Source organism: Phocoena sinus, chromosome 10 (genome assembly GCF_008692025.1).
Source record: "Phocoena sinus isolate mPhoSin1 chromosome 10, mPhoSin1.pri, whole genome shotgun sequence".
Classification (NCBI taxonomy): Eukaryota; Metazoa; Chordata; class Mammalia; order Artiodactyla; family Phocoenidae; genus Phocoena; species Phocoena sinus.
The window spans coordinates 7,060,639-7,076,966 of record NC_045772.1 but is presented as its reverse complement, the minus strand read 5'-3'; the positions used below and the strand labels follow the sequence as shown (position 1 = coordinate 7,076,966).

General features: G+C 40.1%; 2 protein-coding genes across 3 annotated transcripts in view; both read left to right on the top strand.

Annotated features, from left to right (window-relative positions):
- Positions 1-7,718, top strand: part of WBP2NL (WBP2 N-terminal like) — a 30,656-nt gene extending 22,938 nt beyond the window's left edge. Inside the window, exon 6 of one of the 2 annotated variants that reach the window (XM_032644917.1) lies at positions 6,455-7,718. In XM_032644917.1, the coding sequence (XP_032500808.1) occupies positions 6,455-6,813 (359 nt within the window). In that variant the 3' untranslated portion in view covers positions 6,814-7,718. Of the gene's footprint in view, positions 1-6,445 lie in introns of both variants that reach the window. The other variant, XM_032644916.1, reaches the window with a different exon arrangement.
- Positions 7,719-7,860: 142 nt separating this feature from the next.
- On the top strand, positions 7,861-9,003 carry LOC116760280 (zinc finger protein 607-like). The gene has a single exon (XM_032644922.1). The coding sequence runs from the start codon at positions 8,141-8,143 to the stop codon at positions 8,831-8,833; it is 693 nt and encodes a 230-aa protein (XP_032500813.1). The 5' UTR covers positions 7,861-8,140; the 3' UTR covers positions 8,834-9,003.
- The last annotated feature ends 7,325 nt before the right edge of the window (positions 9,004-16,328 follow it).

Here is a 16,328-nt window from a genome sequence, read left to right as displayed (position 1 = left end):
TTATTTATTTATTTGGTCGCGCTGGGTGTTAGTTGCAGCATGCAGGATCCTTAGTTGTGGCATGCGAACTCTTAGTTGCGGTACGCATGTGGGATCTAGTTCCCTGACCAGGGATCGAAGCTGGGCCTCCTGCATTGGGAGCGTGGAGTCTTCTCAATGCACCACCAGAGAAGTCCCAAAGCACAAGTCTTTTACCTCCTTGGTTACATTTATTCCTAGGTATTTTATTCTTTTGGATGCTATCGTAAATGTAATTGTTTTCTTAATTTCCTTTTTGGATTGTTTATTGCTATAATTATGGTTTTTTAATTAAACTTTTTATTTTGAGATAATTGTAGATTCCCATACGTTTTTGGAAATAATACTGAGATATTCTTTATACCTTTTACCTAGTTTCTCCCACTGGTAACATTTTGCAGAACTACAGTATAATATCACAACCAGGGTATTGACATGGATACAATAAAAATGCAGAACATTTACATTACCACAAGGATCACTTCTGTTTGTCTTTTTTTTTTTTTGCGGTACGCGGGCCTCTCACTCTTGTGGCCTCTCCCGTTGCGGAGCACAGGCTACGGACGCGCAGGCTCAGCGGCCATGGCTCACGGGCCCAGCCGCTCCACGGCATGCGGGATCTTCCCGGACCGTGGCACGAACCCATGTCCTCTGCATCGGCAGGCGGACTCTCAACCACTGCGCCACCAGGGAAGCCCGTGTTTGTCTTTTTATAGCTACACCTACTTCCCTTCCTCCCCCTCCTCTTTAACGCATGGCAACCACTAATCTGTTCTCCATTTCTATAATTTTGACATTTCAAGATTGTTATATAAATGGGATCATGTAGTATGTAAGCTTTTGGCATAGACTTTTTTCACTCAGCATTATTCCTCAAGATTCACCCAGGTTGTTGCATGTATCAATAATTTGTTCCTTCTTTTTGTTGAGTAATAGTTCATGGTATAGATGTACAACAGTTTGTTTAACCATTCAGCAGCTCAAGTATATCTGGGTTGGTTGCAGGTTTTGGTACAGGTTTTTGTGAGAACATAAGTTTTCATTTCTTGCCCATTAGGATGGCTGCTATCAAAAAAAAAAAAAAAACAGTAAACAACAAATGTTGGCAAGTATGTGGAGAAATTGGAATGCTTATGTACTGTTGGTGGGAATATAAAATGGGACAGCCACGTGAAAAATAGTATGGAGGTTCCTAAAAACATTTTTAATGACCCAGCAATTCCACTTCTGGGTATATACCAAAAGAATAGAAAGCAGGGTCTAAGAGACATTTGTACACCATGTTCATGGAAGCATTATTCACAATAGGTAATAAAATGAGTTAGAAAGTGTTCCCTCATCTTCAATTTTTTGGAAAAGTTTGAGAAGGATTGGTATTAGTTCTTTATGTGTTTAGTAGAATTCAGCAGTGAAACAATCAGGTCCAGGTGTTTTCTTTGTTGGGAGATTTTTTAAATTATTGATTCAGTCTCCTTACTAGGTCTATACAGATTTTCTATTCCTTCATGATTTAGTGTTATCGGTTTTAGGCTTCTAGGAATTTATCCATTTCTTCTAGGCTATCCAATTAGCTAACATACAGTTGTTCATAGTAGCGTATTATAATCCTTCTTATCTCTGTAGAATCAGTAGTAATGTACCCACTTCCATTTCTAATTTTAATAATTTGAATCTTCTCTTTTTTTCTTGGTCAGTCTAGCTAAAGGTTTCTCAATTTTGTTGATCTTTTCAAAGAACCAGCTTTTGGCTGCACTGATTTTCTCTATTGTTTTTCTATTCTCTTCTTCATTTATCTATGTTCTAATTGTTATTATTTCCTTCCTTCTGCTAGCTTTGGATTTAGTTTGTTCTTCTTTTCTTAGTTCTTTAAGTTTTTAGGTTAGGTTGTTGACTTAGGATCTTTTTTGTTTTTTACTGTGTTTTTAGCTATAAATTTCCCCCTTAGTGTTGCTTTTGCTGCATCCTTTGAGCTTTGGTATATGGTGTTTTTTGTTTGTTTGTTTTAAATATTTATTTATTATGTGGGGTGGTGGTGGGATGAATTGGGAGATTGGGATTGACATATATACACAAATATGTATAAAATAGATAACTAATAAGAACCTGCTGTATGAAAAAATAAATTAGGGGCTTCCCTGGTGGTGCAGTGGTTGAGAGTCCGCCTGCCGATGCAGGGGATGCGGGTTTGTGCCCCAGTCCGAGAAGATCCCACATGCCATGGAGCAGCTAGGCCTGTGAGCCATGGCCGCTGGGCCTGCGCGTCCGGAGCCTGTGCTCCGCAATAGGAGAGGCCACAACAGTGAGAGGCCCACGTACTGCAAAAAATAAAAATTAAAAAAAAAAAAAATAATTAAAAACAAAAAAAAGCTCAAAAAATTTATTTATTTATTTGGCTTCAGCGGGTCTTGGTTGTGGCATGGGGGATCTTTTAGTTGTGGCATGCAAACTCTTAGTTGTGGCATGTGGGATCTAATTCCCTGACCAGGGATCAAACCCGGGTCCCCTGCATTGGGAGCACCGAGTCTTAGCCACTGGACCACCAGGGAAGTCCCGGTATGTTGTGTTTTCATTTTCATTCATCTCTAAGTATTTTATAACCTCCCTTGTGAGTTCTTCTTTGATCCATTTGTGGTTTAAGAGTGCGGTGTTTAATTTCCACAAATTTGTAATTTTTCCAGTTTTACTTCTGTTGTTGATTTGTAAATTCATCCCTTTGTGGTCAGAGAAGCTACTTTGTATGACATCTATCTTTTAAAATCTATCCAGACTTACTTTGTTGCCTAATATATGTTCTATTCTGAAAAATGTACCATGTATACTTGAGAGGAATGTTGTTGGGTAGAGTGTCATATATTTGTCTGTTAGATCCAGTTGGTTTGTTGTATTTTTTATGTCCTCTATTTCCTTATTTATCTTCTGTCTGGTTGTTCTAGCCATCATTGTGAGTGAAGGATATTGAAGTCTACAACTATTATTGTAGTACTGTCTATTTCTTCCTTCAATTCTGTCAGTTTTTGCTTCATATATGTGATGGTCTGTCATTAGGTGTGTAAATGTTTATAATTGTTATATCCTTTTGCTGTACTAAACATTTTATTAATATGTAATTTCCTTCTTTATCTCGTAATCTTTTTGATGTAAAGTCTATTTAGTCAGATATTAGTATAGCCACTTTTGCTCTCTTTTGATTACTATTTACGTGGAATATCTTTTTCCAACCTTTTACTTTCAATTTATTTATGTCTTTGTATCTAGAATAAGTCTCTTATACACACAGCATGCAGTTGAATCATGAGTTTTTATTCATTCTACCAATCTCTGTCTTTTGATTGGGGAATTTAATCCACTTACATTTAAAGTAATTACTGATGATGGGGGCCTTACTTCTGTCATTTCACTATTTGGTTTCTATATGCGTTATAGCTTTTTTGACCCTCATTTCCTGCATTACTGTCTTCTTTTGTGTTTAGTTGATTTTGACTCCTGATCTCTCTGACCTCCCTTCTATGCCCCCAGGACCCACGTGGCCTGGATGGGGTGGGTACCGGTCTGGGAGCTCAGCAGGCTCCCCGGCCTGAGTGGGCCAGGCAATCACCCTCCACTCCTCTCCTGCTCTTCCCAGAGAGTCCCTCCCACATGCTTCTCCTGATCTCCCCAGCCTCAGGGGCACTGATCCTGTCTGGCCTCCACTTCTCCTCCCCCCTCAGTCCCCCTATGACCAACTGGTTCACTTTGGGGTTCCTCCTGTCTCCTTAGGCATCAGAGTCCCCCACCAGAGGCTGGCAGGTGCCCTAGTTGTGGGGAGACACTAACTCCATGTCTTCCCACATGGCCATCTTGACTCCCACTACTCTCATTTCCTTTTGTTTATATTTCATAGCTGTTCTGTGTGTTTGTGTGTGTGTGTGTGTGTGTGTGTGTGTGTGTGTGTGTGGCTACCATGGGGGTTACATCTAGCATCCTAAAGTTATAACACTAATTTGAATTTTTACTGTCTTAACTTCAGTAACATACAAATACTCTGTACCTTTACAGCCCCTCTGTCTTCACCCCTTTCAGTTGATGTCACAAAATTCATCTTTATACATTGTGCCCCCCAAAACATAACCTAATAATTCTTTTAAATGCATTAGTCTCTTTAGTTATGTAGAAAACAAAAATGGAATTACAAACCATTGTTATAATAATATTAGCTTTTATAATTGCTCAATGATTTACCTTTATTGAAATCTTTATTTCTTCATATGGTTTCAGATTACTGTCTAGTGTCCTTTCATTTCACCTTGTAGGACTCCCTTAAGCATTTCTTGCAGGGCAAGTCTAGTAGTAATGAACTCCCTCAGCTTTTGTTTATCTGGAAACATCTTAATTTCTTTCTCACTCTCACAGGAGTTTGGCCAGATATAGGATTCTTGTTGGACAGTTTATTTCTAGCCTCCAACGTTTCTGGTGAGAAATCTGCTGACTTTCTTATTGAGGATCTCTTGTATGTGATTATTCACTTCTCTCTTGCTGCTGTCAAGATTCTCTCTTTATCTTTGGCTTTTGAAAGTTTGACTATAGTGTGTCTCAGTGTGGATCTCTTTGAGTTCATCTTACTTGGAGTTTACTGAGCTTCTTTGATGTTTATATTCATGTCTTTCATCAGATTTGAGAAGTCTTCAGCCATTATTTCTTCAAATATTTTCTCTACATCTTTCTCTCTCTCTTCTTTTTCTGGAACTTCCACAATGTGTATGTTGGTCTGCTTGGTAATGTCCCACTGGTCCCTTGGGCTCTGATCACTTTTCTTCAGTCTTTCTCTTTCTGTTCCTCAGTATCAACAATTTTTATTGTCCTGTAGTTATGTTTACCGATTCTTTCTTTTGCCTATTCAAATCTGAATGTAAATTCCTCTAGTGAATTTTTCATTTCAGTTATTGTACTTTGCAACTCCAGAATTTTTTGTTTGTTTCTTTTCTTGTTAGGTTTTCTATCTCTTTATTGATATTTCTATTTTGTTCATGTATAATTTTCTTGACTTTCTCCACATTTTCCTTTAGTTCTTTGAGCATCTTTAAGACAGTTCTTTTAATGTGTTTTCTACATAGCTTAAACATAAATATGGATTATGGAAAAGTAACTTGACAGTTGTCCATTCACACTGATACAGTTAAATCACTTAGGGAATGTAGCCAAGGAAATAAATAAAACTCATGTTTATTATAATATTAATTGGAAATTTGGAAGCAACATGCTCTCCAACAACCAGGGAGCACTTATCATAAGTAGCACTTATCAGCATGATAAAATATAGTCCAGCTTTTAATTTATGAAATACATTAATAATATAAAGAACTTTCTCATAATGTCAAGTAAAAAGACCCAGATTTTTAAAAAATTGTATGGTTGTTATAATCACGAGCGTATAAAAAAGATTAACAGAGATCATACCAATAAATGCACCAAAATATTAAGTTTTTGTGTTTGATTATGGAATTATTGATGACTTTTAAATTTTTATCTCTTCTCTATTTCTCAAATACATATTCCTCATTGAGCATTTATTACTTTTTTATCATCAAAACAAACTTTATTAAGTGTGTATCTGGGTACAACTATAAGTAATGTAGAAATATAACTATAGGGTTGTTTTCATGTTGATTTGAATTCTTCCACAACAAGAAATGATAAAGCCTTCAGCTGGTGATGGCTGAAGAATATGGCTTCTGCATTGTTCTGCCTGAATTCTCTTCCTGTGTCAGTTTGCTTCAGTATTATTATTATTATTATTTTTAATTTTAATTATTTATTTATTTTTGGCTGCATTGGGTCTTCATTGCCACGCAAGGGCTTTTCTCTAGTTGCAGCGAGCAGGGACTACTCTTCGTGCAGCGCAGGGGCTTCTCATTGCAGTGGCTTCTCTTGTTGCAGGGCACAGGCCCTAGGCGCATGGGCTTCAGTAGTTGTGGCATGTGGGCTCAGTAGTTGTGGCTCACAGGCTCTAGAGCACAGGCTCAGTAGTTGTGGCGCACGGGCTTAGTTGCTCCGTGGCATGTGGGATCTTCCCGGACCAGGGCTTGAACCCGTGTCCCCTGCATTAGCAGGTGGATTCTTTTTTTTTTTTTTTTTTCGGTACACGGGCCTCTCACTGTTGTGGCCTCTCCCATCGCAAAGCACAGGCTTCGGACGCGCAGGCTCAGAGGCCATGGCTCATGGGCCTAGCTGCTCTGCGGCACGTGGGATCTTCCCGTACCAGGGCACGAACCCATGTCCCCTGCATCGGCAGGTGGACTCTCAACCACTGCACCACCAGGGAAGCCCACAGGTGGATTCTTAACCACTGCACCACCAGGGAAGCCCCAGTATTATTTTTTATCTTCTACCTCCTTCTTACTTATTCCTTGTCTACTCTAAAAAATGACTAACTGATATTTTTCCTTCTCAGCATACCCAGTTGTCGTCTACAGACCCCCACCACCAGGATACAGAGCCCCACCACCAGGATATGGAGCATCACCTGCAGGATATGGAGCTCTGCTTGGGGGATACGTAGCCCCACCTGTGGGATACGAAGCCCCGCGTGGGGGATATGGAGCCCCACCTGCGGGATATGGAACCCCACCAGTGACATATGAAGCCCTGCCTGCAGGGTATGGAGCCCCACCTGCTGGAAATGAAGCCCCACCTCCAGCATATGAGGCTCCACCTGCTGGAAATAGAGCTGCCTCTCACAAATCTGTGGCAGCCCAGCTGGAGGCTTCTCTTCCATCTACCTCATCTTCTCAGTCTCATTTACCACCTTCTAATAAGTAAACATTGAAGACTCACCAAGCAAAGGGCACCCTAAAACTGAAGTCACAATAATAAGGATGACTCAGGTATGTGGTTAAAGGCCTGTCTCAGATAGCTGTCACACCCTTTGGAAAGGCAACCTTAGAGGGAAGATGAAGCTTTACTTCCATGCCTAGATTTTAGAGGCAGAGTCAACTCTTGATTAGATGGGCTAAAGGAGGAGTAGAATTGTTGAGCTAATTCTCCAATAATTTGGTGTACATTGGGCTGCATTTTTTTAACATGCCTTGAGTGAGTGTGGAAAAAATGTCCTGCATTTTCCCCTCCCTCATTCAAGAAACACTTATTATGCTCATTTTGCTAGGAACTAAGATATATATTTAAAAATATCAACTTGAACACTTTGTTTTTCATAGCATTATTTATATTAGTGAAAGGGTGGGACAACTTACATTTTCAGTAGTGAGAGAGAATTTCACAAATTATGGTCTATCCATACAATGAAATATTATGCAGCCATTGAAAATGATATCTAGAGGTAGGGGAAGCCTTCTATACGAAGACCAAAAACAATGAAGAAATAAAGGAAACCAGTGATAAATTTGACTATAACAAAATTTGAAACTTCTGTATGACCAAAGTTAAAAGCTAGGCAAGAGACTAGGAGAAACTGATTTCCAACATATATATTAAACAAACAAATAGTTTGTAGTCAGAATATATGTACTTCTGCAAATCAACCCAAAATAAAAAATGGACAAAAGATGTGAATTCTCAATTAACTGAGGCAATAGCATGACCAAGAATCATTTGAAAAGATGTTTGTTCAACCTGACTAGTGTTAGCTAAATGCAACTTGAAATGAGAATTTTTATCTCTAAAGATTTACAAACATTAAAAAGATTGAGACAGGGACTTCTCTGGTGGTCCAGCAGCTAAGACTCCGTGCTCCCAAGGCAGGAGGCCTGGGTTCGATCCCTGGTCAGGGAACTAGATCCCGCATGCCACAACTAAAGATCCCACATGCCACAACTAAAAGATCCCGTATGCCACAACTAAAGATCCTGCGTGCCAAAACTAAGACCTGGCACAGCCAAATAAATACTAAAAAAAGAAAATGATTGAGACAATTGACGAGGTGACTTCCACCTTGGGCCTTTTTCTATGTTCCTTGTTGGGAACTGCCTGTAAGTGGCATCCATCCAAGCGAGAAACTAGCATAGGTTGCTGCGAAATGACTGTGCAGAGGTAGCCCCAAGCTGGCAAGGGATGGTCTGGGTTTTCTGGACTCTGTGTTTTTCTGGTAAAGGAACCCTGAGGACTGATCAGCTCTCGCAGGTCTAAAATCATGGCCCATGGACCAATAACATTCAAGTATGTGGCTATAGCGTTCTTTCAGCATGAGTGGGAATTTCTCGACCTTGTTCAGAAGAAGTTGTACTACAATGTGATGATGGAGAACTATAGTAACTTGGTCTCACTGGGCCATTCCATTTCTAAGCCAGACATAATTGTGTTATTGGAGCAAGGAAAAGAACCCTGGATGGTTGTGAGGGAAGAAACAAGAAACTGGAGTACAGATTTGGATTCAAGTTATAAAATAACCAGTGATAGAAAAACGTTTATACCTGAAAAACATTCATCTCTTCTTCTGCATCAGAGAATTCATAGTGGTGAGAAATCCTATGAAGATGAAGAATGTCAGAAGGCCTTTAGTTATGCCTCAGACTTTGTTCAACATGGAAAAGTTGATATTGGGGCAGACAGCCAGGACTCCAAGATGGAATCAGTTGTACCACTGAAGAAGAAGCTCCTGAATGTCAAACTAAGGGAGCTGGCAAGCTGGATACTAATGCGGGATTTCATCCTTAAAGGAACTGCTGGAGCATTTCAAAGAGGTTATTACTGGTATTACAAGTATTTCAACATGAAGAAAGGGAGCATTGTAGGGCTTTCTATGTTGCTGGCAGCTTATGTGCTTTTCAGCTACTGCAGTTCTTACAAGGAACTTAAACATGAGCAGCCAAGTGAGTACCTCTGAAGAGGGCATACTCTGCATTCCTGACCATGACTTTTGCCCGGCACCCCTGAATCCTTTCATATCCCGATGCAGAATTAACATCCAAGAAAAGATGACTGGTTAAAAAAAAAAAAAAAAAAGTTCTCTCTTAGCAACTTTTAAGTATGTAATACAGTATTATTAACTATACTCACCATGCTGTACATTACATACCTGTGACTTATTTATTTTATAATTGGAAATTTGTAGCTTTTGACCACCTTCACCCATTTCACCCACTGCCTCTGGCAACCATCAATCTGTTCTCTGTATCTATGGCTTCAGTTTCATTTTTTTGTTTTTGATTTTTTAAAAAAATTTCGCCTATGAGATCATACAGTATTGGTATTTGTCTTTCTCTGTCTGACTTCACTTAGTGTGATGCCCTCAAGATCCATCCATGTTGTCTCAAATGGCAGGATTTCCTTCTTTTTACAACTGAGTAATGTTTGATTGTATATGTGCCACATTTTTAAAAAATCCATTCATCTCGTGATGAACTGTTGTTGTTTCCTTGTCTTGGCTATTGCAGATGGCTCTGCATTGAACACTGGGGTGCAGATATATTTTCTTTTCTTTTTAATAAATTTATTTTATTTATTTATTTTTGTCTGTGTTGGGTCTTCGTTGCTGCGCACGGGCTTTCTCTAATTGCGGTGAGCGGGGGCTACTCTTTATTGTGGTGCGCGGGCTTCTCATTGTGGTGGCTTCTCTTGTTGTGGAGCACGGGCTCTAGGCACATGAGCTTAATAGTTGTGGCACGCGGGCTCAGTAGTTGTGGCTCATGGGCTCTAGAGCACAGGCTCAGTAGTTGTGGCGCATGGGCTTAGTTGCTCCGTGGCATGTGGGATCTTCCCAGATCAGGGCTCAAACCCATGTCGCCTGCATTGGCAGGCGGATTCTCAACCACTGCACCGCCAGGGAAGCCCCAGATATATTTTCAAGATAGTGGTTTTGTTTCTTTTGGATTGTTGACTTAAGAAAAAATGTACAACATGAGAGTTGTGAGTTAAATTTCATTTGGGGCAAAATGAGGACTATAGCCTGGGAGAGAGCATTTCAGGTAGCTCTGAGAAACTGCTCCAAAGAGGTAGTGGGAGGGGTCAGTATATATGTGATTTTGGTGAAGGGGGAGTACATGCAATCAAGTACATATTTTTTTTGCAGAATGTTACTGCTAGTCACGAGGAGCAGACATCACCCTGAAGGATTTTAGTGCTTTACTAGATATGAGGAGATATAAGAATTGGGCTCATAAAATCAGCTCCTGAAAATACCTAACTATCTGAAGACCTGTTCTGCCAGTTTTCCCAGAGCACAGAGAACCTCATTTCTGCTCTCCACCCTGAGCTCCTTTCAGGGGGTGTTGAAAGTCAGCAGATGCAGCAGCACATTATTTAATCCTTGTAGAGGTAGATGGCAAGTGCCAATTTGTATTTGACAGGATGAATGCCAAGAAGTGGATCTGCTGGGTTATATGGTAGTTCTAGCTTTGATTTTTTGAGGAACCTCCATGCTGTTTTCCGTAGTGGCTGCACTACTTTGCATTCCCTCCAGCAGTATATAAGGGTTCCCTTTTCTCTACGTCCTTGCCAACACTTGTTATTTCTTGTCTTTTTGGTAGTGGTCATTCTTACAGGTGTGAGGTGATATTTTATTGTGGTTTTGATTTGCATTTCCCTGATGACTGGTGATGTTGGGCACCTTTTCCTGTGCCTGTTGGCCATTTGTATGTCTTCTTTGGAAAAATGTCTATTCGGAGCCTCTCCCCATTTTTTTTTTTTTTTTTTTTTTTTGCGGTACGCGGGCCTCTCACTGTTGTGGCCTCTCCCGTTGCGGAGCACAGGCTCCGGACGCGCAGGCTCAGCGGCCATGGCTCATGGGCCCAGCCGCTCCGTGGCATGTGGGATCTTCCTGGACCGGGGCATGAACCCGCGTCCCCTGCACTGGCAGGCGGACTCTCAACCACTGCTCCACCAGGGAAGCCCCCCATTTTTTAATTGGATTGTTTGTTTGCTTTTCTATTAAGTTGTATAAGGATTTTTTAAAAATATATTTTGGATTGTAAGTCAACTATACTCCAATATAAAATTTAAGAAAAGACCGAAAAACTCAAGTGTTGGGAAGAATGTGGGGAAAAGATTATTTTTTATACACTATTGGTGGGAGTATAACTTGGTATGCCTTTTTATTTACTTTTAATTAATTATTCTTTTTTAATTTTATTTATTTATTTATACAGCAGCTTCTTATTAGTTATCTATTTTATATGTATTAGTGTATATATGTCAATCCCAATCTCCCAATGGTATCCCTTTTTAGAAAGAAATTTGGCAGTACCTTTTTTTTTTTGGATACACCATGCAGCTTGTAGGATCTTAGTTCCCTGACCAGGAATTGAACCCAGGCCCTCATCAGTGAAAGCACCAAGTTCTAACCCCTGGACTGCCAGGGCATTCCCCAAGTACCTTTTAAAAGTTAAAATATTTCTACTCTTTTTGTTTGTTTGTTTTTGTTTTTTTGCGGTACGCGGGCCTCTCACTGTTGTGGCCTCTCCCGTTGCGGAGCACAGGCTCCAGACGTGCAGGCTCAGCGGCCATGGCTTACGGGCCCAGCCGCTCTGCAGCATGTGGGATCTTCCCGGAGTCCCCTGCATCAGCAGGCGGACTCTCAACCAGTGCGCTACCAGGGAAGCCCAAATATATTTCTACTCTTGATTTAGCAGCTTCACTTCTCAATATCCATTCCTAAGAAATACTTGCACGTGTGCACAACAACGTGGGAAGATTTCATTACATTCATTGTTTCTAACAGCACCAAATTAGAAATATCCTATATGTCCATTAATAGTAAATATTTAAACTATGGAACTTGCATGCTACATATGCAAAAATTTCTATATCTTATTGTTAAATGAGAAAAACAAGTTTTATGCTACAATAATTTTTAATTCCATCAGACTGAATGCCCCCTTTTAGAAAAAATATTTTGTAATGTCTCCTTTACTTCATTGGAATGAAATTCGTAGACAATTGCACATGATTCTGCACTATTTCAGCCAAAATCAACCCAAGGCCATAAATGTGATATGAAGAAGAATAGAAGAGTAGTTCGGGTGTAAAGTTTTAAGTATTTTAATATACATATAAATGCTCAGATTCCACCATACTAGAAGACACAAAGAAGTAATCAAGTGCTCACTCACCACGTGTAGATTCACTTTAGTTGTAAAGTGATATGTGTATGCCTATTGGTGACTTTAATATCATGGTGGCATTGCCATTGGCAATATTGTTTTCCAAAATGATAAACATTTCTTGACAAATTTCCAAATAAAACGAAGTTTAATTTTCCGTCGATTTCCACAGTGGTTGAATTCCTGAAAAGTTCTGTATATATTAAAATCATGTAAAACAGAGTTAGGCTCTAGGCTCAAATGATTATAAGCATGTATTTCACCTACATCAATGGCCAGGGATTCATCTGAAAGTCATGAGCGGGTATAGGATGATTTTTTGTTGTGAGGAACTGCCCTATGCCTTTCAGAATGTCTAGCATCCTTTAAGTACCACCAGTGGCCTCCAGTTATGATAACCAAAAATGCCCCCACTTATTTCCTAATCGCTCCTTCAGGGGTAATGCCATCCCTGCTGAGAACCACCATTCTAGAGTATTCTAGACTACTCAAAGTTTTCAACCTCTTAAGAGCTCACTGTTCTCTCACTCTGTCCAAGTTCCTAATTTCGTTGGCCTTTCATTACTTTCTTGCAGGTTTAATTTATTTGTTAAGCCACAAGAAAGTGAGGCATTAAAAATTTAATTCTTTTTAGATATTGTATAGCAGAAGGGTTTCAGGGGCTCCAGTCCACAATATTACTAGACACAGAAGACATTTAAACCAAAACATTTTTTCTATGCATATTTATATATAGTTGAGAACATGCTATATATATATAGTGTCTCAGCTATTTGACAAACAAGTTTATAGGTTTTTTTAAAAAATAGCTTTATTGAGATATAATTGATATATTAAAAACATATATATTTGATGAATTTTATAGGTTTTTTTTTTTTTTTTTTTGGCCACACTAGGGATGGAACCCAGGCCCTCAGCAGTGAAAGCACCGAGTTCTAACCACTGGACCACCAGGGAATTCCCTTAAAAAGTTCTTCATAAATATCATTAGTGGCTACATAATATTCTGACATGGTTGCACCATTACATATTTTCTTGATCCCTATTTAAGATATTTGATTTGTTTGCAGGTTTTTGCTATTACTAACAGCATTGTTAACTTCTCTGTTATGTAGAGCTTTAAAAATTTGGGGAGGGGGTCATTTCCTTAAAACAGATTAGAGTTATTGATTGACTCTCGTTGTAATAATTAGGAAACCAGATGCTTCTATATTCCCAAGGACAGCCTTTCCCAAGGAAGTCAGGGGGGTGTTATTAAAGGGTGTTATGTGAAAAAAGGGGTTATTGAGTCATATATATTTGAAAAAGCTAGGTAAACTGATTTCTTCATGACTTCTCAGCACCTATAATGAACATCATAAATTTCCAAGAGGGAGAGATTTTCAATTATACGCCTTATTTCAAAATTATTTGACCTTAGACTATTTAATTCACTAAACACTTTGGGAAAACTATGGTTCAGTAGAACAAAGTTTGGGAAACACTTTCTGGGATATTAGAATTAAAATGGACTTCAAAGCTTTTTCCAACAATGAGGCAAGTCAAAGATCATTCTTCCTCCCATTCCAAGAAAAAAAGTTTCATGTCCAGTTTACAGAGACCAGGAGATCTTCTTAAAAGAGATAATGATAATATAGAGAGCAGCTAGCTGCTGCTCCCTCTTAAAGTTACTGGCATTGAGTCATGCATGGGCCTACGAAACTGGAATGTCAGTAGCACACGGGACTGCCTGTATGCCCAGTCCTGGCACATTATGCTCGTTAGTATTCAAGGCCCTGCAAGGTCTGGCCCTTCGAGTGACCTCTCCAGCCACGTGACCCAGCTGAGCATGACCTTTGCCTCTGTACCTTCCTCTCCACGTGTTCTACTCATCTTTCAAAACAGCCCAGAAGTCCTTTCTTCTAAGAAGCTTTTTCTGAACTCCCCTTCTAGGATAATTGCCCTCTGCTGAGCTTCTGTGGTACCCTTGGAGTGTTTCTGGTGAAATACTGTGCCAGTCCTACTGGGATTGTCTGTGGGCTCATCTCCTCCACAACCTGTGAGCTCGTTGAGAGCAGAGCCTGTATCTCATTGCAGGGGCACCTAGCAGAAGGCACCGCATAGAGTGGGTGTCTAGTAAACATTTGTAGAGTGAATAAATTGTGTTTATTCACTCTACAACACGAGTAAATTGTGTTTCTTGATTTATGATATACACATACATATACACATACAACACATTCATACACCACTGAGTTCTGGCCACCAACTAAAGATTATAATTTGCAGAATTGGTTTTGTTTGGCAGACAGAAAGGATTAGAAATTAAAATTTCAGACTTTATAACAAATATTGGTGAGGATGTGGAGAAAAGGGAACCCTTGTACACTGTTGATGGGAATGCAAATTGGTGCAGCCACTGTGGAAAACAGTATGGAGTGTCCTCACAAAACTAAAATTAGAACTACCATATGATCCAGCAATTCCACTCCTGGGTATAGCCAAAGAAAATGAAAACACTAATTTGAAAAGATATATACACTCCAATGTTCATAGCAGCATTATTTGCAATAGCCACGATATGGAAGCAACCTAAGTGTCCATCAACAGATCCATGAATAAAGAAGATGTGGTGTGTGTACACACACACACACGCACACGCACACAAAATGGAATACTACTCAGTCATTAAGAAAAAGAATGAAATTTTGCCATTTGCAACACCATGGATGGACCTGGAGGGCATTATGCTAAGTGAAATAAGTCAGACAGAGAAAGACAAATACTGTGTGATATCAGTCACTTGTGGAATCTAAAAGATAAACTAGTGAATATAACAGAAAAAGAAACAGACTCACAGATACAGAGAACAAACTAGTGGTTACCAGTGGGGAGAGGGCAGAGAGGAGGGGCAGGATAGGGGTAGGGTTCAAACTACTACGTATAAAATAAATAAGCTACAAGGGTATATTGTACAGTACAGGGAATATAGCCAATATTTTATCATAACTATAAGGAGTATAATCTTTAAAAATTGTGAATCACTGTGTTGTACCCCTGAAACTTATATAATATTATAAATCAACTTTACCCCAATAAAAATAAATAGATTGACATAAAAAAATTTTTTTTTCGGATTTTGGAGAAAGCTGTCTCTTCTCTGGCCGATTGAGTTGAACAGCCCTGAAGGCATGGTTATATTTCACCTCTTCCTACCTCACAGCCAGTTTGTATGGTTCTTACTGGCCAAAGCCACCACGGGCAAGGGGATCCCACAGAACTCATCTGGTGTTTAAAGGCCTTAGAAAATGACCTAATGACTATTACTATAGCTAGGTGCCAGGCAAGTGCTGAAGCACTTCAGGGGCGTATCTCACCATAGCAATCCAGTGAGGACGAAAATCTATTAATATCTTCATGTTACAGCTAAGCACACTGAAGCTTGGCAACCTTAGGAAATGAAAGAATCCACAGCTGTTGAGGTGGAGGCAGGACATGGGACCCTCACCTCTGCTCCTGAGCATCCTCTCTTCATTCCACAGGTGCCAAGCAGTAGGAGGCGTTCCCTGTGCATGTAGTGGCCTGATCCTCTCCACACACCTGTGAGGTCCTGGTGAGCTCTGAGTTTCTTTCCCTGCTGCAGGCTTGATCCCTGGTGATCAGAGGGCTTAGAAAATCAACTGTGTCAAACGTGGTTTAGCAGGTCAGAGGAGGGCTCAGATTTCTCACAGGACCAGTAGATTGGTTCCAGATCTTCTGCTGCCATGTAATTGGGGTGCAGGGCCTGCTGAGAGCCTGAGGTCAGCTGCCCTTGAGTCAGCTCAGCTGGCACCAGAAAGAGAGAATCTTGAGATCTTTGGGGTTTTCATGGCCTCATGCCCTCATCCCCCATCACAGCCCCAGACCTAAAGGTCTTAATTGCCTTAGCGATGGCTCCGAGTAAAGGGTACTTACAACAGGTGGGAAGGTGAAGCGTTTGAGAGGGGCAGTAATTCGGTCAATTGACCGGCCCGTTTATTAACTATCAATAGATAGTGCCAGGCACTTCGCATGCATAATCCAGTGAGGTGGGTGCTTGGACTCCAATCTCATAGATGAAGAAACTGGGCCTGAGGGAGGAGCAAATTGTCAAAGGCACACAGCTGACTGGTAAGCGACAGGGCGAGATCCAAACCTAGGTTTCCCTTTTCATTCAGACACTCATTTGTTGAGTGCCTTTTGTGTGCCATTTCTATGCACTTTATCAGTCAACAAAACAAACAAAAATTCCTGCTCTTATGGAGCTTACATTCTACTAATACA